Here is a 24,374-nt window from a genome sequence, read left to right as displayed (position 1 = left end):
AAGAACAAAAATGTGATGTAGAAACAGTTTTGACTCAAACATTGCTAGCAAATTGCACAAGTAATTACAAAGAAATGGCAAGTAACATTTAAGGATGACATTTTGAAATAGAAACACTGAAACAGTATTTCTTTGTAAAATGAACAATAATAATCTGTATTATTTATTTAACTTTGAAAAATCATTTTTACAGGACGTGTGTATTTGCTGTTCACCAGGCTTCTTGAGTTTGACAAGGTTTCACAGAAACCCTGAGACCTCCACACACACACACACACACACACACACACACACACACACACACACACACACACACACACACACACACACCAAGTTCTCAGATGCTGGAAGCATAATTAGCGGCTGATAAGGACACATGCTCACACTCAGAGACAGATTTACAACTTTCCTTAATTAGAATTTAAAAATGAAAGCTCTTACTCAATTAACAGACATGAGCACACACAACACGCTCAGTCCTCTGAACACACACACAGAAGAAGAATCCTCAAAGGCTGAGCACTCATGTGTATCTTTGTCTCCAGCAGGGGGTAAAAATCACAGAGAACAACTGCTAGCAGATGGCGAGACACGCTTGACTCCAAAGGCACAGTGAAAATCAGACACAGATAATAATAAGAGTGCTAATGCAGAAGCGTAATGATCAGAGTGGACATCAGTAGGATTCTGAATAAATCCACTGCAGGTGTGCTAACGTGTTCAGAGTGGACATCAGTGCGGTTCTGAAGAAATCCACTAGTGTAAATGCTTAGTGATATTTACAGAGCGAACAGAAACTGGAGGAGCTAGATCCTAAAATATGAGCTGCCAAATGGGAAGGAGACATGTTATGTTAAGTGTTCAGTCGACACTAGATAAGGCCTAAAACAAACTAAAAACCAACTAACTAAATACTAACCAAACATCTAACTGCCTTCTAAGTGAAATAGAATCAAAATTTGAAATAACAAAATTAAAAAATAGCACAAATTATATTATATTATACATTGTTTTTATTTCTATTTGTTTTTTGTATTTATATTTGTTTTTCTAAAAATGCAAAAAAAAAATCGAAAAAAACGTAAAAACAAAAAATAACTCTTTTTCATCAAGGATGCATTAAATTGATAAAAAGTGACAGTAAAAACATTTATAATATTACAAAAGCTTTCTATTTCAAATAAACGCTGTTATTTTTAACTTTATCTTTTTTTAAATATTGATAAGAAGAAATGTTTAGTGTGCAAGGAAAACATCATCAAAGAAATAAATTGCATTTAAAAATATATTCAAATAGAAAACAGTTATTTTAAATTATAATACTATTTCACAAATGTAGCTTTTTAAAATCTTTTTTTTAACAATTACAAAATATATATTTAATTTCTAATTTGTGATCGAGTAAATGTGTATATCATCCTTACACACACACACACACACACACCACAGAACAACTCAAACACTGAATCGATTTCTAAGTTCAGGAATTGCAGGTAATCACCTGAGACCGGCTCCGCGGATATCGATCCAAAGCGGTCTGACACACATTGGAGATTTTCCACTAAAAGCTACATATAACTCAGCATTAATTTGCTTCTAGATCAAAGAAATCACCTCAGACTAACAACTTTCCCGTTGATACCAGTCAGAGGAAACACTGCTCATTAAATATAATCACCCAACTTCTGAGTTCTCACTAACTTCAGCTTTAAACGGCTGCTTTTCTGGCAACAGCTACAGAATACATGACAACTCTGATTCTATTTGCCATCATCTTCCACTCCGTGGGAATATAATGTATCGATCTGTGCGACTGTGCTGCATTATGACCAGCGGCTCTGGCAGAAACGCAAGGCTTTTGCTGTTAGAACTTAATACTCCCAGAAACCCTCAGGATCTAGACAGAACTTTAAAAGTCACTCAACAATGAATGAAGGAGTTGGATGAATTAAACATTTTTTTCAGTGCAGAGAGGTCCTTCCGAATAGAGGTTAAATCTAATCTCAAAGGGTTTTTAAAACATTTTCCAGCGGGTTTAATAGAATCAGCCATATACAAGCCAGAGTTATAATTAAAACAAAAATCACACCAGGACTGAGTGAATTTCTGCTGTAACACAAAGAGGCTGAGCGCATATGACTGAATGAATGAAATCCGTCACACTGAGCACTTCATCACATGTTGATTACACAGTAGATCCCAAGGTCTGAAGTTAAACAGATGATTGAAGCATATAGAGCTGTATTTAGCGTCTAAATTACACTTCTCCTTAATGCATTTCAGAACCAGAGCCAAATAAAACGGTGTAACTGCTGTGTACTCAATTCACCTGCAAGAGTCTGGAAGAGAACTGTAGTGTACACTAGATCGTAGATGCATTGCTGTCTATATAAGTGATTGATCTGGAACATGGAGTTTGCCACTGTGTATTAATTTTTCTTAAAAATGCCATCTAGATGTGCATCTCTCTAGCTTTTGAATCAGAGTTTGTGTGACATGGTTATTGGCGAGGAGGTTTTGTGGCCTTATTGCTAATCTATTTCCTTTCCGCCCACCCAAATAGAACGGCGGATCGCAATAAAATTGGAATTATTGTTGCTGCATGATCCAATAGTGAAGCGCGCACACACACACACAGAGCTCACGTTGTGCTCTATCTCCAGAAGCGACCTGCTTGGTGTCTGTCATTCCTCTGCCTGCCAATTCCCCTGGTGTTTCATGAAGCCTCTCAATGCCCCCGTGTCACTCTTAATTAGTTTTGAAGAATCCTCGTACAGAAGCAGCCAGCAGACTCTCAGCCTGGACTGCTAATAGTTCTCCGTTTCCAAAGCCCGCGGCTCACAGAACTCATTTGAACAAGTTTGTAAAGGCTTTTTCTCAGGTGATGGCACATGTTATTTTCTGGGCCAGAGAGCACAACCAAAAGTGTACGTGTTGGAGGGTGGGCAAACGAGGAGTTTGGGAGAGTAAATGTAAAATTAATTCAAAAACAGATCACAGAACTACTGTATTCCTCACTTTCTGTCCCAAATCATATTTCACTCAACAGGCCACATACAGCATCACATGCAACCGGACCGAGTGTCATCCAATTAAAACTAAAACCATAAAAACATTTTTTGTTACTTGAAATAAATATTAACTGAAATTGAAACTGAAAATAAACAAATAAAAATAAAATCCAGCTTGTTTCCAAGGCAACATTTCTCATTGTGTAGTTTAACTTGAAAAAACCTAGAACTAGATAAACTAAAACTAATAGATAGAAATGAATAAAAACTATATATACATACAAATTAAAATGTCAAACTGATAAAGCCCTAGTGCATAAAATCTGCATAACTGATAAACTCATGTATCTCGAAGCAGTAGAATATTTTAACTGCACTTGGTGTACAGTATGTGCACATATGTGATCCTGGACCACAAAACCCACGAATGACTGACATCATCTGAAAGCTGAATAAATAAGCTTTACATTGATGTATGGTTTGTTAGGAGGACAATATTTGGCCGAGATACAACTATTTGAAAATCTGGAATCTGAGGGTGCAAAAAAAATCAAAATACTAAGAAAATTGCCTTTAAAGTTGTCTAAATGAATTCTTAGCAATGCATATTACTATTCAAACGTTTTAATATATTTACAGTAGAAAATGTACAAAATATTTTCATGATCTTTACTTAATATCCTAATGATTTTTGGCATAAAAGAAAAAATTTGACCCATACAATGTTTTTTTTTTTTTTTTTTTGGCTATTGCTAAAAATATACCCCTGCGACTTAAGACTGGTTTTGTGGTCCAGGTTCACATGTGTAATAAATTCATGCTTTTCATCTCAAACACAAACATTGTTATATATATATATATATATATGTATATATGTGTGTATGTGTGTGTGTGTGTGTGTGTGTGTATATGTATGTATGTGTATGAATGTATATATAATTGTCTTCAGCTGAATTGTCAATGTTTTCTCAGCAGCTGTAGTGGATTCATTCTTTAATACTAGCATAAAAAAAAGCCTACCGGCACACTGACAACATCTGGTCACCATAAACAGGTGTGTGAGATTTCCTGCAGTCATTCATTTGAATAAGTGAAAAAATCCTCTTGCTGATTTGTCACTAAAGTTCAACTAGAGGCCAACTCTGGAAAACACAGCGCTCAATTAAATAAAATTTCAGAGAAAAAGTCTGACATGATGTGGAATTAATGTTCATAACAGATCTGCATCAGAGCGGAAAAGCTTTCTAAACTGTTTGTGAATCTTTGTCAGAGGAAATTAACTTCACAGAAAAGTTTAACCACCACTTAAAACTTTTAAATCAACATGAAATTGAGTTCACGACTTCTGTAATACTTGTTTTTTAGTGGAAGAGAATATTAAGTATAAAAATGCATATTTACAAAATCAGCTAATATACTTAGACTATTATGTGAATGCATACTGATGGACTGGAGTGGGGTGGATTACTTAAGTATTATTGTGATGTTTTTATCAAATGTTTAGACTCTCATTCTGACGGCACCCATTCACTGCAGAGGATCCATTAGTGAGCAAGTGTTGTAATGCTAAATTTCTTCAAATCTGCTCCAATGAAGAAGCAAAGTCATCTACATCTTGTATGGCCTGAGGTGAGTAAATGTTCAGCAAATTTTCATTTGAACTATTCCTTTAACTGTGAACTGTTAGTCAAGTAACCAGACATTACAGTGACTTGTTAACCTCCAGTGATTTAATCTCATTGAGTATCCATGCATCTTCAGAAGTTAGTTTCACCAGGGTTATGCACAGGCTCACAGCAGTGATTCGTAGCTGATACTCCTGTTCGGGTGTGTTATCAGAGCGATGGAAGTGAGGCTGACATCCATCTGTTCACCAATCACACAGCATGAAGTTAAGTGACAATTAATCAAGCAGGATTAGCTACACATATGCCAGCGCACTAACTACCTAATGCAGCACACTCAACACTAAACGCTGTGACCACCCAGGTAAAGGTCAGAGAAATTGTGCTCGGTCTGTACACATTTACCCCCGTCAAATATGGGCACATGCTCTGAAGAAACAACTTGAATGTGTTATTCATCAGATCGTACATGGTTGTCAGAAAATGATGACTCAAAGAGGAAATGTGTTAAGAGCCTACAGTGTCTTTGATCACAGAATTCTCAACCCAAAGATTTGAGAAAATCGGATTAGATTAGGCTGGGAAAAACACTATTTAACCATTTAGTAGTTCTCTAGGTAAGTGTAAGACTGTGCCATGAACAAGCAAAATGCAGTAAAGTGACAAGTGATGAAATCTTTTATGTAAATGACTGTAAATGAAAACTTATCCTAAAATCTCTGGCTTCTTACCAGATGCAAACACGGCAAGCCATGGGACATTTTTGGCAATTGTCTCTATTACCCTCAGGCATGCAGAGTTATACTGGATATATACACACACACACACACACACACACACACACACACACAGTTAAAAAGTAAAAAAAAAAAAAAATAATAAATGTATTAATCAGCACAACTGTTTTCAACACTGACAATCAGAAATGTTTCTTGAGCAGCAAATCAGCATATTAGAATGATTTCTGAAGGATCATGTGACACTGAAGACTGGCGTAATGATGCTGAAAATTCAGCTTTGCATTACAGGAATAAACTATATATTTTTATATATATTCAAATTGACAACAGTTATTTTAAATTGCACTTTTTTTTCCACAATATTACTGTTTTTATTGTATTTCTGATTAACTAAATGCAGTCTTGGGGAGCATAAGACACTTTCAAAAACATTTAAAATCTTACTGACCCTCAAATGTTTGAATGTTGTATTTAATCACGCAACTTAATTGGCAATACAAATATTTTCAACATCCGCATATGGGAGGGCATGTCTGAATGTTCGTGACTCTTCTGAGTGACACGATATCCAAAGAAAATCCCTTCAGTGTCCTGATAGAAATGGCAGCTGTTGAACTGCTGAATGCTGTCAGACTGAGTTCTTTAACAGAGTCTTTAATGCGGTTATAGAGCTGACATCCTGCCATGATCAGCATCACTGCACCAGTGACTCAATGGCTTAATGTCATTTTTCCTGTTCAATAAACATTAATTTGGCTAACTGACCACAAAAAAAAAAAAATCAATGTGTTTTAATGTGTGATGTGCTAACTGTGCATGTGTTTGAGTGTGAATGAGAGTGTTATATGGAAACATCACTTTAGCAATGATTTCCTCTGCGCCGCCGACACATTTCAGTGGCTGTTTTTAAATGTTGTTTCTTAAAGCTTCAGGTTATTTCTGGATGCCTTTGACAGCTTGTCATGTGATTCGGTTGTGTTTTAATGAGAAAACTATGGAAACCTTCAAAAGCATTACTTGTTTTACTGTGAATGGTTTATAGATGCACGTTATTTCAAACACAAGATGTAATTGTTTATAATCTTTCATCAAAATCAAATAACCTGCGATGCTTTCAGCTGGCATCAACATCCTTCATATTTTTCAACCTATGCAAACACCTGGTGCCAGTCAGGCATGCAACACACTCTTTTCATGATCTAATAAATTAAAGTTACATTTTTTTCTTGTTGAACACTCAGTTTCACTTGGAAATCAATCCAGAAAGATTATTTGCACATAAATAATAATAAACTAACATGAACAAACAATGAACGACTGTATTCATTTATAATAAATAAGATGTTCTTGTAAAGTGTTACCAAATTATGTATTTTAAATACATGCAATATACAGTTGTACATCGCAAAACAGGCCTCTGAGAGACATTTTAGTGGTGCATGGAAGATCATTTCTAGTGACTTGTTTCTCAGTGTGAGGCTGCAGTGAAAGAAAAAGCAAGCGAATGCAATAAAGAAAGCATTCATACAAGCAGAGCCAATCGCTTTTCAGACTAATGTGTTGTTTGTACGACTGCAGCTGACCTCATCCTCGGCTTATTGTTTGCTGTTGTGACTCTACCTTGAGCTAAGCTTCTACTCCTCTTCTGTATGACGTCTTCTCTCTGCTGCATTAGTTTTAGCACATTAAGTCATGGCACCAGAAGTGATTTTCCCTTGCACACAGATTTCCCATGATTAAGAGCACAACGTGTGGCACACTAAGGACCTGGGCGGTCACTCTCTCTCGAACAGCAGGAATATCATCTACTGAGAAGCTGCCGGGGAAGATGAATTATGACCAGTGCCTTTTGTGGCAGGTTTGCCTTCATGTATGATGATATTAGCAGGGCAAATGTAACGGAAGCTTATCTAACATGAGGTAATATGACTTCCACTCTGAACAGCATGATCCTACACAGCAGGAGAAATAGTGTGACGGAAGTGTGTATGTGTGTCCCAAACAGATAGGACATATTAAAAATAAGAAGCAACAGCCTTGGCTAGCATGTTTCTAAGGTTTAAATAAGGTGGAATTTCTTTTTACAGGATCTAAAGAGCAGCATATTACTTCCTCGGTGACCGAAATGACAAATATGGCATTAAATATGGACAATAGATTGTAAATTAAATCGTTTTATGAAGAACACACCACCAAACACTTAGTCTTTGTTTCACAAGAGCTTGAAGAACAAAGGTGGCAGAACTAATTAGAAAAAAAGCTGGCCTTCAAGGAATTAAAGACACTAAAGTGAAACAAAAACATTGAAATGTCACATAAAGATGCAGTTTAGGTACGGTGTCTGGGATAGAGTAATTGAAATTACTGTGCGGGAGGTGCGAGTTGCTTGCGTTATTTCAGGCTTATGCAAACTTAAATCTTCACAACATCATTCATAACAGAAAAATAGTAGAATATTTCACGCTCCAGAAAGAATATGCTTACACCCACGAGAGGATTACCATAAAAGAAGTGAAGGTTACTAAGAACTTTGCCACGTTTCAGATAATGTTGTAATATTACTGTGCATATCAATGTATTTCACCCACTGATCCGCTTGAAATATGCATTTACACGCTGTGGCAGGCTGCAGAGCCAACCTCAAACAAATCATTTATAATTACAAAAAACAGCACTGTATGGGGGAAAAAAGACATCTCCATGACTGTTAATAATGTACATTTTGGCTAACAGGCATTATATTGTTCTACAGAGACTCACTCACTTCAATTACATCAATACAAAGCAAACTTGACCTTAAAAAATCTAAATAACCCAAGCTCAAATCAATTTACCATGCTTTTCAATTATATGAGAAACACATTAGACTTCCTGAATGCAGATCTGGTCATATGATGAACCATAACAAAAATGTGTTTACTAAAAACTTTTGCCATGTTTCAGATAATGTTGTAATATAATGTATTTCACACACAATCCACTTGAAACGTGCATTTACAGTACATGCTGCAGTAACATGCAAAACCGACCTCAAATTTTTTTTTATGATTACCAGAAAGCAACCCTGTATGGGGGAACAATAGCATCTCCATAACTGTAAACTTAACTTAAAAAAAAACAAAAACAAATAAATCTAAGTAACCCAAGCTTAAATAAGTTTGACTTAAAACAAACAAACAAACAAACAACAAAAAAAATTACTTATAATTTACAATTACAAAAACAGCCCTGCATGGGGGAAAATGGCATCTCCATGAGTGTTAATAATGTAAATTTTGGCTCATTTGCTTCAAAAACATCTATATGAATTAAATTTCAGTTCACTTCACTTCAAAAAAAAAAAAAAAAAATTCTAAATATCCCAAGCTTAAATTAATTTACCATGCATTTCAATTATATGAGAAACATATGGAGTTCCCAAATGAGGATCGGGTCACACAGTGAACAAAACCCAATAAAATGATCTGCCAGTGATTTATGCGAGACCCGTAATTTGATTCTTCAGATATGTGGAGTGATTATCTTAACCAGTCACCTTTGGAAGGCATTGATTTCCTGAGGAGCCTTGAGCACATTGCCCGCTGTTCATGCAGCACTTTATTGATTCTTTATGATTCTGCATTTGAGTCTCTGCATTGGAAATGTCAAAGTGCATGTATTGGTTTTTGGGGTGATACCATTCTCAAATGCAGGAGGGTAGATCATATCAGCCTTGATATCTTTATGCTACTGTAAAATGGAGAGGTAATAGTCACTGCAATGAAAATCCACACAAATTGATTTTTGAAGCATTAACCAAAGCACATTCTTGATAATGGAAGCATATTTTACAGGCGGTGGGATTTTATCTACTTCTCTACTGTGGTTCATTTCACAAATGCTGCAGCCAATACAGCATTGACTCTTTGTAATGATATTAATTCAGGGATAGTCATTTTTTAATTATGAACCAATTATGAAGTCCTTTCGCTTGGCGTGGTTGCCAATCAGACAATAGTTCAATAAATACAGACTTAAGGCCATGTTTTGTTATCCGTGACAATGAGAACTGCCTTTTTTTTCTTATCGAATGATTCATGTTGTTGCTTTCTTATCTTGAGTAATGCGATGGGTTGGGGGTCTGTGTTAATAGAATGCCATCTATACCACAGTTATATCGTTAAATAAGAATATAAATAAGCTTGTTAGTGTAAGGAATAATTGGTATATCCATAATTGTCTCTCTTGGCTAGCGCAAAGCGTAGCAGTCACAGTGAGAGGCTAATGTGACTAAAGAGCAATGTGGTAATGAGCTTTTATCGTGAACCACTGTGAAAGGAAATCAAACACTAGAGTTTCAGCATTCAAAAGACTACTGAACAACTTGTTTGCACAGATATTATACTTCTAGGGCTTCAAAAACAGCATACAGGTTTGGAACAACACGAGGGTGAGTAAATAATGATTTGATTGATCCTTCATATCTGAGCTATCCAGATTCATGCAACTCAAGCTTCAGATATTTCAGAGATGCTTCTTGAGTCGCCACCTACCTGATCGCCTCTGACCCATTTGTCTGTTTCCTACAGTGCACCCGAGGCTAATATATATCAGACTGAGAGTATGTGAAACCCTGGTTTTGGCTTTCTTAGGTTAGCTTCTTAACATGTGAAATTTTCTGGAGGTTGTCGCCTGCTGGGTCAGTTGAAAGGGTAACCAGGAGGTGACGTTATTATCTGTAGCCTAAAGCAATATCCTTCAACCTATAGCTCACATGCACATAAACAAACATTCATATTGCCTCCTCTTAATAAAAACATGAATCTGTAAAGAAGAGTTATACTCAAATACCAGCGCATTTAGTTACAGATTTTGTAAATTTCACTCACCCTTTCTGCTGACTGTGCAGTGCCAAAGAAGATAGGTATAAAAGCTAACCAAATGATGCAGGTAGTGTACATAGTAAATCCAATTGGCTTGGCCTCGTTGAAGGTCTCTGGCACGCCGCGGGTCTTGATGGCATAAACAGTGCATGTTACCATCAGAAGGATGCTGTAGCCCAGCGAACATATGAGGGACAGGTCTGAGATGTCACACTTGAGAACCCCACGAGCCTTCTCGGGGTCTGATGTGCGCTGCTCACCGTAGTCCACCACTGTGTGCGGCGGATCGACAGAGAACCACACGAACACACCGAGAAGCTGGACCGAGATCAGGCTAAAGGTGATGACCAGCTGGGAAGCAGGGCTGATGAAGCGTGGTGCAGCCACAGACTTCTTGCCTTGTTCGAAGATGCGGTGAATGCGGTTGGTCTTGGTTAGGAGAGCAGCATAGCTGAAGCACATGCCCAAACCCAGGAACACCCTTCGGAAGGAGCAGACGGCCAAACAAGGCGTAGCGATCATCAAGAAGGTGATGGCATAACACAAAAAAATCCCCGTCAGAAGCACGTAGCTCATCTCTCGGCCGGATGCACGTACAATCGGTGTGTCGTTGTAGCGGACGAAAGTGACCACCACAAAACTTGTAGCCAGGATGCCAAGAACCGCAACAAACACTGGTACGGCCGCCCAAGCAGAGTGCCATTCAAGTTTGATGATCGGGATGGGGATGCAACCGGTGCGATTGCGGTCTGGGCGCTGCTCATACGGACACAACTCGCAACTGAACTCGCTGGCTTGGAAGTTGTAGCCTTCGCATCGCTCACAATGCCAGCAGCAAGGTACACCCTTCACGATCTTCTTCCTTTCACCCATCTGGCAAGGCATACTACACACCGAGGCACGAAGAGTGGGGTCGCCTGTCCGCCAGCGCATGCCATCCACCTGCACAGAATAACAAAAAAGTATTTTCAAATACGAAGACCAGAGGCGTACTGTTATATTATCAGGACCAATTGGGGCCTATGTCAATATCACACAGTGTTCGTTCGTTTAGACCAGTCGAGAACTGGTCCCCCAGATGAGCATGGATGTACATTTTCTTTTCTAAGTGATTTTCTGATTTTCACCAGTTAAATAGGCAACAAAGTTTTGGGAGTAAGCTCTTCATTTGCAAGAACACCCTAGCAACACGCTAAAAAGGTCGCCTGTCCACCAGCGTATGGATAATGGAAAAAGCCCTGTCAGAGATGAAGACCAGAGGCGTACTGTTATATTAGAAACTGTGCATTCAAAGGAAGTCTCATTACCCACATAGATGTAGGTTGTGTCATATTTGCAGAAGAAATCACTTTAATACCCGTTAGCGCCTGAAAGCTGTGGAAAATAAGAAGCTAACACTGCTCTTTTAAGTGCAGCTTCAGTTTGGCTCACGGGCACAACTTTGTTGACAGATATATTTTGGGATAAACTTGTGCCAGAGGCATTTGAGATTAAAAAAATAACATGTCAAACCCAAGTTTGAAAAGTGATTGCAAAGTACTATGCGAGAAATTTAATTGTACGTAAAAAACGATTTTGCCAGACAAATCCATGGGAGAAATAAAGACAGCTCTATACTTATGCTCTACGGTTCTCACTGTTGCCTGCTGCAAAGCGATGGCAGTGAATGAATTATTCATGCTTGGGACAAATTATGTCTGGCAAAAACAGATTGGCTTTAATTAGAGAAGCAAAAAAAAGAATGGACATTAAAAAAAAGACAAAATTTGTAAATGAACAGAAGTTGAATTTGACTTATCACATAAAAGGGTATGAAGGGTACTTAAGAATAATTGAAAGACCAAATCTCTTCATTTGATTCTTCCCATTCTGTCTGAAACAAAAGCCACACTGACCATTCACAATAAAGCTGTTTAATTCGGTTTTATTAATCCTGAAGATACAGTAATGGGGAGTGAGAAGGGTTTCTGAGGTTCAAACGCTGTTAGAATCACTGCTGGCCATTTACACACATCAGTATTATGCATTGGCCATTTTAACTAATCTCTAACCCTAATACTAAATGTTGCAGCACAGCTCGTCCCACATAATTTGAGCTAAAGAAATCAAATACCGCAAACTGTGTGACTTGTTGAAAAGGGATGTGCAGTTCCTATGTTTAAACGACCTGATTTTATATGGTAGACAAATAAATTAATTAATTAAAACAAAATTGTTTGCAATATCGTTGTTATAATTTTTTACATCAAAAAACATCATAATTTAGAAGTAATAGGCTATTTTCTGTCCTGTTTCATCAGAGCGCTCTGTTTGAATAGGTGTGGCGGATTGTAGACGCGGAAGTAAATGCCCACTGCTATGATTGGCTAACAGTTGTGTACAGTATGTTTGACAGCCTACATCCTTCAGATGGATGCTGCTGTGATTTAGGTTAAAAACACATCAATACTTAGTTCATATCAATCGATCTGTAATAACAGACAAAGCAATAGTGACCACATAATAAAACATTTACTCTCACTTGTGTATTGCGACATTACTTTCGGATCCAATATAGTCGCACAGCATCGTCTTTTAGTTGCATTCTTTCTGAAAATCCTAAGTCAAATTGTGCCTTGTTTGTAAACTATTCCGCGGTGAACTGAAGTGAACAAAGGACCTAGTTCTTACTGACGTGATCTGGAAATTCATTAAAAATAAAGTTCATTCGCTCTTTCCTAATGTTGGGTTCAGAAGGAAGGCAATGCATAGACTGTGATTTTCCACAACTTGGCTCTGAATAGCGTCTTCTTGTTTTCGGAAATATTTTTATCGTTTGGCTTCGGCGTAGACCTGTGTTTACATCTCTCCTTATTTACACTACATGCACAAATCAGTGGGTGGAGCTAAACAGGCAGTGATGTAGAAGCAGGCGTTGATGATCTTCTGCGGCTGAGGTGGTGTTTAGCCACACTATTACATCATAAAGTGGCATATTCCAGTCAGCCAGTCAGTTTGGCAGATTGGCTTCAATATAAGATGTTTTTGGACTAAAGAGAAGGGTTTGAGTTCTGAAACTTACAGAATGTTTTTATAATAAAATGACCTCTTAAATGTAAAAAAAAAATTAAAGGAAAATTTGATTCCTCAGTTCATGATCCATTTAACATGGTTTCCCACTGCTATCTTGAGTCTTGTTTCATGGTCTTGTTTTTTTAAAAGTGCCCAGGACACACTAGCAACCAGGCTGCGACATCCTTAAATCACAAATAACAACTAGCAATTGCCAAGACACACACCACTCGTATTTGCTTTGAAAAATTGCATTTAATTTTACACAACCTCAATCTTTTGCATCTGACTGGAAAGAATATAACTGCTTCAGCAATTTACATATTGAATGTTTTATTAGTAGTTTCAGTAAGTAAACAGAGCCCTTTAAAGTGACCAGCACATCTTTCAGTAAACAGCAAAATTGCAAAACAGTTATTAGCTGTGTGTATTGATTGTGAAAATTATTTTACTGAAAAAGAAATGTTAACCTTGTTCAGAGCCACAATCCGTTCAGGCTAAAGAAGTCTTTTTTTCCCCGGAGTGAGTCGCCCTTAATAAGCTGCATGCAAATCGCCTGCACTCTGTAACACATCCAGTGCTGATCTGTTTAAGTGCTTAAGGGGAGATTATGATACCTGTGTTAAGAAGTGAGATTTAGAGAACTACAGAGGGCTGGATCACAGTTAAGCGACCATTTCCCCTTCCACTCATCTGTGCAGACACAAAGCCCAGAGAAGCTGGGATTCTCTGTCACGTATCAGAAAACTACAGCTTCAATCTCCACACTGCTCTGAGAGCTTTTGGCCATGAAAACACAGCTCGTTTCTGGCTCCATTAATTTTGTTTTGCAGCCAAGCATAAAACATTACAAGCTTATCTTCCATCCCGTTGACTAATGAAAGCCCGAGAGTATTTATGTCACATGCATCATCAGCAAAGATAAGATTTCCTACAAACATTTATGCTTGAATATATCTGATTTGAACATGCATACTTTGTTATATTCTGGATGGATGCATGAATGCATGGATGGATTTCATCATGAAGACCAGAAAATGCTTTCCACTCACATTAAGATGCAGTTTGTTTGCCCACTGGCCGATAACTTTGTACTCAGCTGTCGATTTGTTGGTGATCTGATACTGGAAGATGTCATATCGCCCTGGCGCATCTCCATTCTGATTGAAGACCACCGGAGTGCCTGCACTTCCTGCAAAAGAGGATATGACAAAATTATCAGACTTACATTTTTAGTCAGTAAAATAGCAACAGAATTGTCAGTGTTACACACTTTTCTTCACACTCATACTGAAGGAAGGAGCCGAGCCTATCGAGATTAAAATGATGCAAAATTCAAAGTTTGAATTTCCAACAGGTGAATTAAATAGGCAAGGCATCTGGTATCTACACATGTGAATTTCTCACAGCTCCACACAAACCTCTGCGGTGCAGGATAGTGTTCAGGATCAGGTGTCACAGGTGTAAATAATATATGCAGCTTCTCTCTGTACGTGCAAAAATCACGACAACCTTGTGAGGAGGTAAGAAGATGGAAAGGTAATAAAATTCATCAACTTTCATTGAGGTGAGCATCTTAAAAAAAAAAGAAGACCTCCACACCTTTCCATCCATTAACCTTCACCAACGATGGTGATTTGGTTGCCTGGCTCAAACTTGAATTTGGACCTGCAGTCAAAAAAAAACACTTTTTGATCAAATTCATGAACCTAAAATTGTCAACTGATATCAGATTCACATCAAAAACACCATAATATCCACCTAGCAATATGCTAAAGCACCCAGAACACCCTATTAACTCTACAACTGCATAACATGGTAAAATTGCACACATTACCCTAGCAGCCACATTGCAACATGTTAAAGCTGCCCAGTAAACCCTAGCAACCACCTAGCAAATACATAAAAGCATGCTAAGAAATGTACACAACACCCCAGCAACCACATTACAATGTTAAAGATGCACACAACACCCTAGCAACCACCTTGCAACTGTATCATGCTCTAAAAATGCACACAACACCTTAACAACCACATTGCAACAAGCTAAAACTGCCCAGAAAATCCTAGCAACCGCATAACATGCTAATAATGCACATTGCATCTGGAAAACCAATTTCAGATGGAATTAATAAACCAAAAATGTATAATCAACTCAGATTCGCATGAAAAATTTTAGGGTAAAAACACTTTTACTGAAAGCCCAGAGGCCTTCAACTCTGATCAAAATTTCAAAATTTCATGAGTGCAATAAACCTTGAACATCCAAAATTTGGGGATGTTATTGAATATAGACTACAGTTGAAAAGTCTGACATTTCCCTAACTAAACAAATATTTTCATTATAAATGTCAATAAGTGCACAAAACATGTTGATCCATTATTCAGCATGAATCGATTATGATTCAAAGAGCATCTTGTGTAAATTTTACATTTTTCACCATCCAAAAACTGTGTGTGTACAGGTGCATCTCAATAAATTAGAATGTCATGAAAAAGTTCATTTATTTCAGTAATTCAACTCAAATTGTGAAAATAGTGTATTAAATAAATTCAATGCACACAGATTGAAGTAGTTTAAGTCTTTGGTTCTTAATTGTGATGATTTTGGCTCACATTTAACAAAAACCCACCAATTCAATAAATTAGAATACTTCATAAGACCAATAAAAAATAAAAAATAAAATTTTTAGTGAATTGTTGGCCTTCTGGAAAGTATGTTCATTTACTGTACATGTACTCAATACTTGGTAGAGGCTCCTTTTCCTTTTATTACTGCCTCAATTCGGCGTGGCATGGAGGTGATCAGTTTGTGGCACTGCTGAGGTGGTATGGAAGCCCAGGTTTCTTTGACAGTGGCCTTCAGCTCATCTGCATTTTTTGGTCTCTTGTTCTCATTTTCCTCTTGACAATACCCCGTAGATTCTCTCTGGGGTTCAGGTCTGGTGAGTTAGCTGGCCAGTCTAGCACACCAACACCATGGTCATTAAACCAACTTTTGGTGCTTTTGGCATTGTGGGCAGGTGACAAATCCTGCTGCAAAATGAAATCAGCATCTTCAAAAAACTGGTCAGCAGAAGGAAGCATGAAGTGCTCCAAAATTTCTTGGTAAATGGGTGCAGTGACTTTGGTTTTCAAAAAACACAATGGACCAACACCAGCAGATGACATTGCACCCCAAATCATCACAGAATGTGGAAACTTAACACTGGACTTCAAGCAACTTGGGCTATGAGCTTCTCCACCCTTCCTCCAGACTCTAGGACCTTGGTTTTCAAATGAAACACAAAACTTGCTCTAATCTGAAAAGAAGACCACTGGGCAACAGTCCAGTTCTTCTTCTCCTTAGCCCAGGTAAGCCGCCTCTGACGTTGTCTGTGCTTCAGGAGTGGCTTAACAAGAGGAATACGACAACTGTAGCCAAATTCCTTGACACGTCTGTGTGTGGGGGCTCTTGATCCCTTGACCCCAGCCTCAGTCCATTCCTTGTGAAGATCCCTCAAATTCTTGAATCGATTTTGCTTAACAATCCTCATAAGGCTGCGGTTCTCTCTGTTGGTTGTGCATCTTTTTCTTCCACACTTTTTCCTTCCACTCAACTTTCTGTTAACATGCTCGGATACAGCACTCTGTGAACAGCCAGCTTCTTTGGCAATGAATGTTTCTGGATTACCTTCCTTGTGAAGGGTGTCAGTGATTGTCTTCTGGACAACTGTCAGATCAGCAGTCTTCCCCATGATTGTGTAGCCTAGTGAACATTTTGAAGGCTCAGGAAACCTTTGCAGGTGTTTTGAGTTGATTAGCAGATTGGCATGTCACCATATTCTAATTTGTTGAGATTTGGTGGGTTTTTGTTAAATGTGATCCAAAATCATCACAATTAAAAGAACCAAAGACTTAAACTACTTCAATCTGTGTGCATTTCACAGTTTGAGTTGAATTACTGGAATAAATTAACTTTTCCACGACATTCTAATTTATTGGGATGCACCTGTATATATGTTATATTCTATCTTTTTTCTTTCCCCAGGTTAAAATTTGACCACTGCATATGGTGAAGTTCCATTATTATTATAAAAAAATACTGCTGTATTGTGCATCAAAGCTTCTGTGTAACTCACGGAGATCTGGGGTGACAGTTCGCTTTTGAAATCCACACTGAACTGAAAAAGAAAAATGATGTAGGATTGATAAATCCATCTGTCCCTGTTGTTGCATGTAATGAATAGGAGCACAGTTCACTCTAAAGAGTATTGCAGCATAATTACAATGTTTTTGTTTTTTTTCCAATTGCATCCTCCCAAATAAAGCAGAAATTCAGCATGTTCCTGTGTCACAGCTGTAGAGGTATTAATAACAATTATTTGTCAGCAAAATCCCTGCAATCAACTCGTCACAGGTCAGGTGAACCGACACAATCTCAAAACCGACCAGGTGGATCGGTTTAATGAGTTTCATTTAAACATGAAAAGCCTCACTGAAGTACAGAAATGTCAGCACCTAAGATTTAGTTCACCCAAAAATGAAATTTCTGTTATTTACTCACTCTCAAATTGTTCCAGATTTTGGGGTGATTTATCCTTTAAATTCACTTGTACTAAGCATTTCAAGAAGTTAAGTTTTAACATTTGAACACACCTTTAATCTTTGAAAAGTGTCTTATCAGTAGTTTCGGAAATCGATAAGGACACTTTTGATCCATCATCTTAAATTACAGATGCCCTGGATTCAGAAGAACATGCAAGGACATGCAGGTTTTAGATGAGACTGCAAATATCCTTAGACAAAGCAATTTGTTTCTCATTCTCATTCTTGGAAACATGAATTACAATTTGAGCCTGATATCTGAGGTGAGAGAAAAATCAATCCCATCAATAAATCCATTTTCTTATCAAACTGATCACATAAGAGCCCAAAACTACAATTTTTGAGAACCTCAACTTGGTAACTGGGTTTATTTTTCAAACCTGTTAAACTACCTAGAATGTTGTAAATGGACACTGAAGCAGCAAAACAGAGTTGATGTTTCATTATGAGAATGAAATGACAAGCCCCTGCTTTGGAAGTGCTTTAGGATCTGCATGGGAGAGAAAATAATGTGGCGATTTAATTGCTTAAGAAAAACAGTAGACTTAAGCAGATAAACGGTTCAGGAACTCCCTCCCTGGGGTCCTGAAACACAACAAACCAAGCACATCTTAACTCAAATATGTAACAGACTCAAAATGAAATGGAAAATGAAAAAGCATCTACTTGGCCAGTAATCTAAAAGTCTAATCTCTTCATGCATTATCTTGAAAAGCACAAAAGTTCAGCCACCCAAAAACAAACAAACATGCCAAAATGTAAAAAACAGTTATAAAGTCTCTTATATTAAAGAGGATGCAAATAATGTTTTTTTGTGAACTGATTACATTTTAAATCCAAACAACATTAAAAAACATACTGAAGGGCATTTCAATAACTACACATCATTCAACTTGAAAAAAAAAAAAAAAAAAATTAAACATTTATTTATTTATTTAGGTGAATGGTAAAAAAGTTGGCACCACGCTTGTGGCTAATTGCCAGGGTGTTTATCAGCTGGTTTCTGTTTGGTTCCTAGAGTGGTTAACACCTAGCTAACAAAAATATTTTCTCAGGAGGAGAAGGATGGAAATGATTACTTTTTTTGTGAAATGAAAATATTTGAAATCCTTTTTTAATTTCGCAAACATTATGGGAAGGGTATATTTGGATGTTTTCCAAATGTTCAGAAACAAGTAGTTAGTAGTTATACTGTATATAAAAAAATGTTCTAAATTTTTTTAAAGAAAACAACAAACATTGAACAAATATTCTATTAATTACTGGTAGAACGTGTGTTTATAATATTGAGAGAAGCTTTCGCATTAGCCAAAGTTCTGAGAATGTTCCCTGTTAGCTGAGCAGTTGGTTGCTTACTGTCCAAGTGAAAAAATAAAAATAAAATACGATTCCAGGTATCATTCATCTACAGTATATTGCAAATGTGTACCTGTTTAATCTCTGAATCTGAAAACTGAGAGGGACACAATTTATACAGTATTATCAGCTTTGCTTGTGAATATTAATTACATGCTTGGCTCAACCAATTGGTGAAAGGCCAATATATATATATATATATATATATATATATAAATGTATAAATGTATATATATATATGTGTGTGTGTGTGTGTGTGTGTGTGTGTGTGTGTGTGTGTGTGTGTGTGTGTGAATATAAAAAAAGCATAGTTCTTTTAGTCCACTGCTTGTTGTTTTACACTGACGGCTACAATTATTTCCTTTCCACTGCAGCCAAGTGAAACAGAACTCTTAAAATACAAAGATTCTCTCCCAAAACCTGTTACACCCCTGATACTTGGAGTTTTAGAAATCTTGCAACCATCCCTAATAAGATGTTTCTATTTTTATTTGCTTGTGATCTGCACATTTAGCCTTTCAAGATTCCAGCCACTGATTAGCCAAACTTCTTTTCTACAACTTCACCATCGTCTTCCTCATCACCGCCCTTCATTACAGCAAGTGAGCCTCTCTTGCGGCTGATGAGGGGATCGTTTGTGTGGAGGTCAGACACAGGTACACCCTTCATGGACCTCAGTTGCCACATCCCATTTTTATATACAATTATTTATTTTTTTATTCAAAAAAACTTTGATTGGTCCACCACGAAGGAAAGTGAGAGTAGAGGAGGGCAAAGCCTCCAGAAGCAATATTTTCAGAGAATATAATGAGCCGGATTCGGCAACAGCTTGTGCAGCGAGCAGACAGCTCTGTTCTTTTATTTAAGGAGACATCAAGTGAAGGAAAATACCACTTCTCTCTGCAAACCCAAGATGCTGAGTGTTTTGTGTTTGCTGTGCATGTAAGAGAAGCCTGTAAGATACGACATCCATCGTCTTCAAATCTCTGCTCCAGGGTGCAAACATCATTCCCTGCACGGCAAAGCTGGTTACAGCTCTCTAAAGGATCACCGTGAGCTTGTCGTCACTGCATATCAGCATAATACAAGCAAATAAGGCAGTGTGCAATCAGTGATGGTAGATTATTCTGTTATTAATCTAGCAACAGCAAACTGATCCTTTCCTGCATAAGAAAACTCTTGTGTTCTTGTCGTGATTGGCGAGGATAGAGGCACAGAAGGTGCAGCAGCTTACTGAATTTATCCAGTGATATTGATCAAAGCTCGGCTTTCCAGGTGGACCGGGGCAGCGGGAAATTGAGGATTACAGGAGACCGGACAGACGTAACAATAGAGCACTCTGTGGGATTAACCTTTCTGCCAAGCCTTACCTGCTGCTTCTGTCAGCCAAAATCACTGTTACGATTGCACATATTTAGGGTCATACTTAAAACGCTAATACTTGAGCAACATCCTTAATATGCACATTATAATGCTGGCAGGCTGTTTTGAAGAGGACCATTAAATAAATATCTAGTAACAACCTAAAATGTCTTATTAACCACCCAGAATACCTTGGAAATGACACTGAACACCCTAGCACTCACCCAGAACACCATATACTCTAGCAACAATTTAGGACACCCGAGCAACCACCCTAAATGCCCTAGTAACTAGATAGCACACTCTGGTAACCACCCAGAATACACTACCAAGTACCTAGAACACCGTAGCAACCACCCAGAAAACTGTAGCAATTACCCAGAATGCCATAGTAACAACCTAAAACATGTAAGTAACCACCCTACAGGACCTAGTAACTAACCAGGACACTCTGGTAACCGCCAGAATACACAACAACCCAGAACATACTAGCAACCACCCAGAATACCCTAACAACTACCTAACACACATAGCATCCTCTTAGAACGCCCTAGTAACAACCTAAAACAGAAAATCAGAAAAACCTAGCAAAGACCTAGACCACCCTAGCAACCACTCATAACACTATAATACCATAGGAATCACCCAGAATGCCTTAGTAACCATTCAGAAAACTCTAGCAACCACCAAAAATAGCTTGCAATGATCTACAATACTCTAAAAACAACAGGAAACGTCCTAGGACAGCCTAGCAACTCCTCAGATTGCCTTAGCTACCCAGAACACTCTAGTAACCACCCAGAGCACTATAGAAATGGACAAGAATGCCCTAGGAACCATCCAAAATAGCCTGGGGCAACTAACCAGACCAGCCTAGCAACCACACCAAACACCCTAGAAACTACCTGGAATTACTTAGTAACCATGCAGAATACCCCGACAAGTGAGTTTCACTAGCTCCTATTAAAAGTTTTCCATCATCCTGGAACTACAAAGCAAGTCAAACATACTGCCTTTAGTCTAATTTCAGTCTGTCTCAGAGAATTTCTTTCTGTGAACATGATATAATACACCTCCTAAGGCCATTCCTTTATTATTTCAGCGCAGAATCATTTGAGAAGAGTATAGAGCTCTGTTATGGAGTTAAATGCCTGCTGCTGCACTTCATTTTAAGATTCACCGTCACGCTGCCTCAACTTACAAGGGGATTTGTTTTACACAACACAATTATCATCACTTTTTTGCCCAGCTCCTCTGAATGCACACTTCCACAATCTCTCCTCCCGCTCTGTCCATCTCACAATACTAATCTAAAAATAAGCGTATGTAGAGAGCCACTGGAGCGGGTGTAATTGTGGCTGAGCTGCTGATTACCCCTCGGCGGCAGGCAGTGATGCTCCAAGTTGGACGTCTGCCTTTGTATCAACTTCTATTTACTGATTCTGTGGCCTCTTTGCTCTTCAAAAGCTTCTGTGTGTACATGCATACCGAACTATGAGTATGTTTGAAATGCATACTACTGATGTCGGCATGTATTAAATATCCAACTGAACCAGAGCACCCTAGCAACTACCCAGAACACAGCAGAAACTGCCTAGAATACACTAAGAACCACCCAGAATGCCCCAGTAACCGCCCAAAACACTAGTAACCACTAGAAATACCCTTGTAATGACCTAGGACACTTTAACTATGCTGAACGTCCAAGAAATGACCTAGTAACTTCTCTGAATGCCTTAGCAACCACCCGTAATGCCCTAGTAACCACCCAGAACATACCTTGGAAACAACCTAGGACACTTTAACTATGCTGAACGTCCAAGAAATGACCTAGCAACTACTCTGAATGCCTTAGCAACCACATGTAATGCCCTAGTAACCACCCAGAACACTCTAGCAACGACCAAAATACCCTGAAAATGACAAAGAAAACCCTTACTACCCTGAATGCTCAAGAAATGACCTAGCAACTATGCAGAATAAAATAAAATTAAAAACATGTAATGTTGTTGTGTAATCAAAATAATAATAATAATAATAATAATAACAATAAAAATTATTTGAAAAAAAAAATAGCCTGTAGTTTTAGCAGTTTATGGCCTGTAAGAAATAGTTATTAGTATGTTTATTTCAAATTGTGACACAGTGAATTTTGGACACTGTAGGTGCCCCTCATATACAGTTTTGTGAAATCATGTGACAACAACGTAACTTCCTACTCACTGAAGCATTCTGTGCACCATTTGAGATACTATTTTAAAAATTATTATGCATTAGGCAGTGCACATTCCAAACATACATTTCATGCACTCACAAACTCCGTCCATTCCGTCTCACACAAACACACCTGTCACTCACACATGTGTGCATATTACAACCCTTCACACTTCTAAATAACCTGTTCTGGACCTCTACACGCATTCATCCATTTATTCCCATTCGCCGTCATAATTGGTCAGCACTGTGTTCATTATCACACACTGGCTAGCAGTTAAAGCAGTGTGTGTGGTCTGCGAAGGGACAGAGGAAGTGCAGTGATGGGCAGTAATGAGAGAACTCCAGTTCGGGTGACTTAACTCAACCGGCGCTCAGACGTAATCTTTCCACAGTATCAGCGGACTCAGACGCTTTAATGAGGAACCTTTCGTTTTCCCTGTGATATCAGCTATGGCCAAACGCCAAGATATCGCACATCCGTCAACCATTACCACTCAATAGCACAAAACTCTGTGTGTGTGTTACTTTAATACGCTCACAAAAACATGTCCAGGTCACATTCCACCTCAGATTCATAATTGCTCATTTTCTCTGTTATTTTACACAAATAAGATGAAGGTATATGTGTGTGTTTGTGTGTGTGTGTGTGTGTGTGTGTGTGTGTGTGTGTGTGTGTGTGTGTGTGTGTGTGTGTGTGGTGACATTATTTTAATGACAAATAAATTAAACCCCTTAAATGAAATTGTCATTATCATAATTTTTTCATGATAATAATGCTTCAATACAAAACATCAAAAAAATATTAATATTGACATTCTATGACATCAGACTATTTTCATTATTATAATGTCCTAATTCCTAAGGCATTACTATCATTTAATGTTTTGAACAACCACTAACCCTAATTATTAACCCAGAGCATTACCCGAGTATTAACTTTAATTAGACATTTTTTTGTGTGCCAAATAAAAACATAGTTAGCATTAGTATTAGTTAACATTAGTAAGCAACCACCCAAAACACCTAAGCAACTGCATGGCAACATCCTAGCAACCATCAGCAACACTTTAAAGTCATGCCAGGGAGTTTTGTATGGCCAAACACCAGTGCTCATTGCTCATGAGTGACGAAAATGCAAATATCTAGTCTTTTTTGTAGTCTAAACTCAGAAGGCACTTAACGGGGTTAGTTTACAATCCCGTATCTCATAGTAGAGATAATTTTGTCTGGATTCTGCAAAGAAAACATAAAATAGAACAGGCTACACACTGAAGAAGCGGTGCATACAAAGACTTCGGTCTGGGAGGCATGGCTTTGGGAACGTGCCATTAACAACCGACCATAAAAGTGTCGTCATAACAAATGGTGGGTATCCAGCATTGAGAGGCAATGTAATCTCCAAATAGGCCTAATGCTGATCTACTGCAATGTAAATCAGCATTCATTCACATATTCAGCATGATTCGCCTCTTGGATCTGACCAAGTTTCTGATTTCTTGAAATGCAGCCCGTGTAGATCAGACTGTTGTGCTATAACTGGACCAAAACCATTGAGTTGAAGCA

General features: G+C 38.0%; 1 protein-coding gene across 2 annotated transcripts in view; it reads right to left on the bottom strand.

Annotated features, from left to right (window-relative positions):
• The window catches only part of LOC109078020 (metabotropic glutamate receptor 8-like), a 156,818-nt gene that overhangs the window by 5,021 nt on the left and 127,423 nt on the right, over nucleotides 1-24,374 (bottom strand). For both annotated transcript variants that reach the window (XM_042738368.1, XM_042738374.1), the window contains exons 8-9: nucleotides 14,342-14,481; nucleotides 10,245-11,180 (exon numbers count right to left, since the gene is read on the bottom strand). In XM_042738368.1, coding sequence (XP_042594302.1) covers nucleotides 10,245-11,180; nucleotides 14,342-14,481 — 1,076 coding nt within the window. The remainder of the gene's footprint in view (nucleotides 1-10,244; nucleotides 11,181-14,341; nucleotides 14,482-24,374) is intronic.

The sequence above is a fragment of the Cyprinus carpio genome, chromosome A4, assembly GCF_018340385.1.
Source record: "Cyprinus carpio isolate SPL01 chromosome A4, ASM1834038v1, whole genome shotgun sequence".
NCBI classification, from domain to species: domain Eukaryota; kingdom Metazoa; phylum Chordata; class Actinopteri; order Cypriniformes; family Cyprinidae; genus Cyprinus; species Cyprinus carpio.
This window is presented reverse-complemented; position numbering and strand designations above follow the sequence as displayed.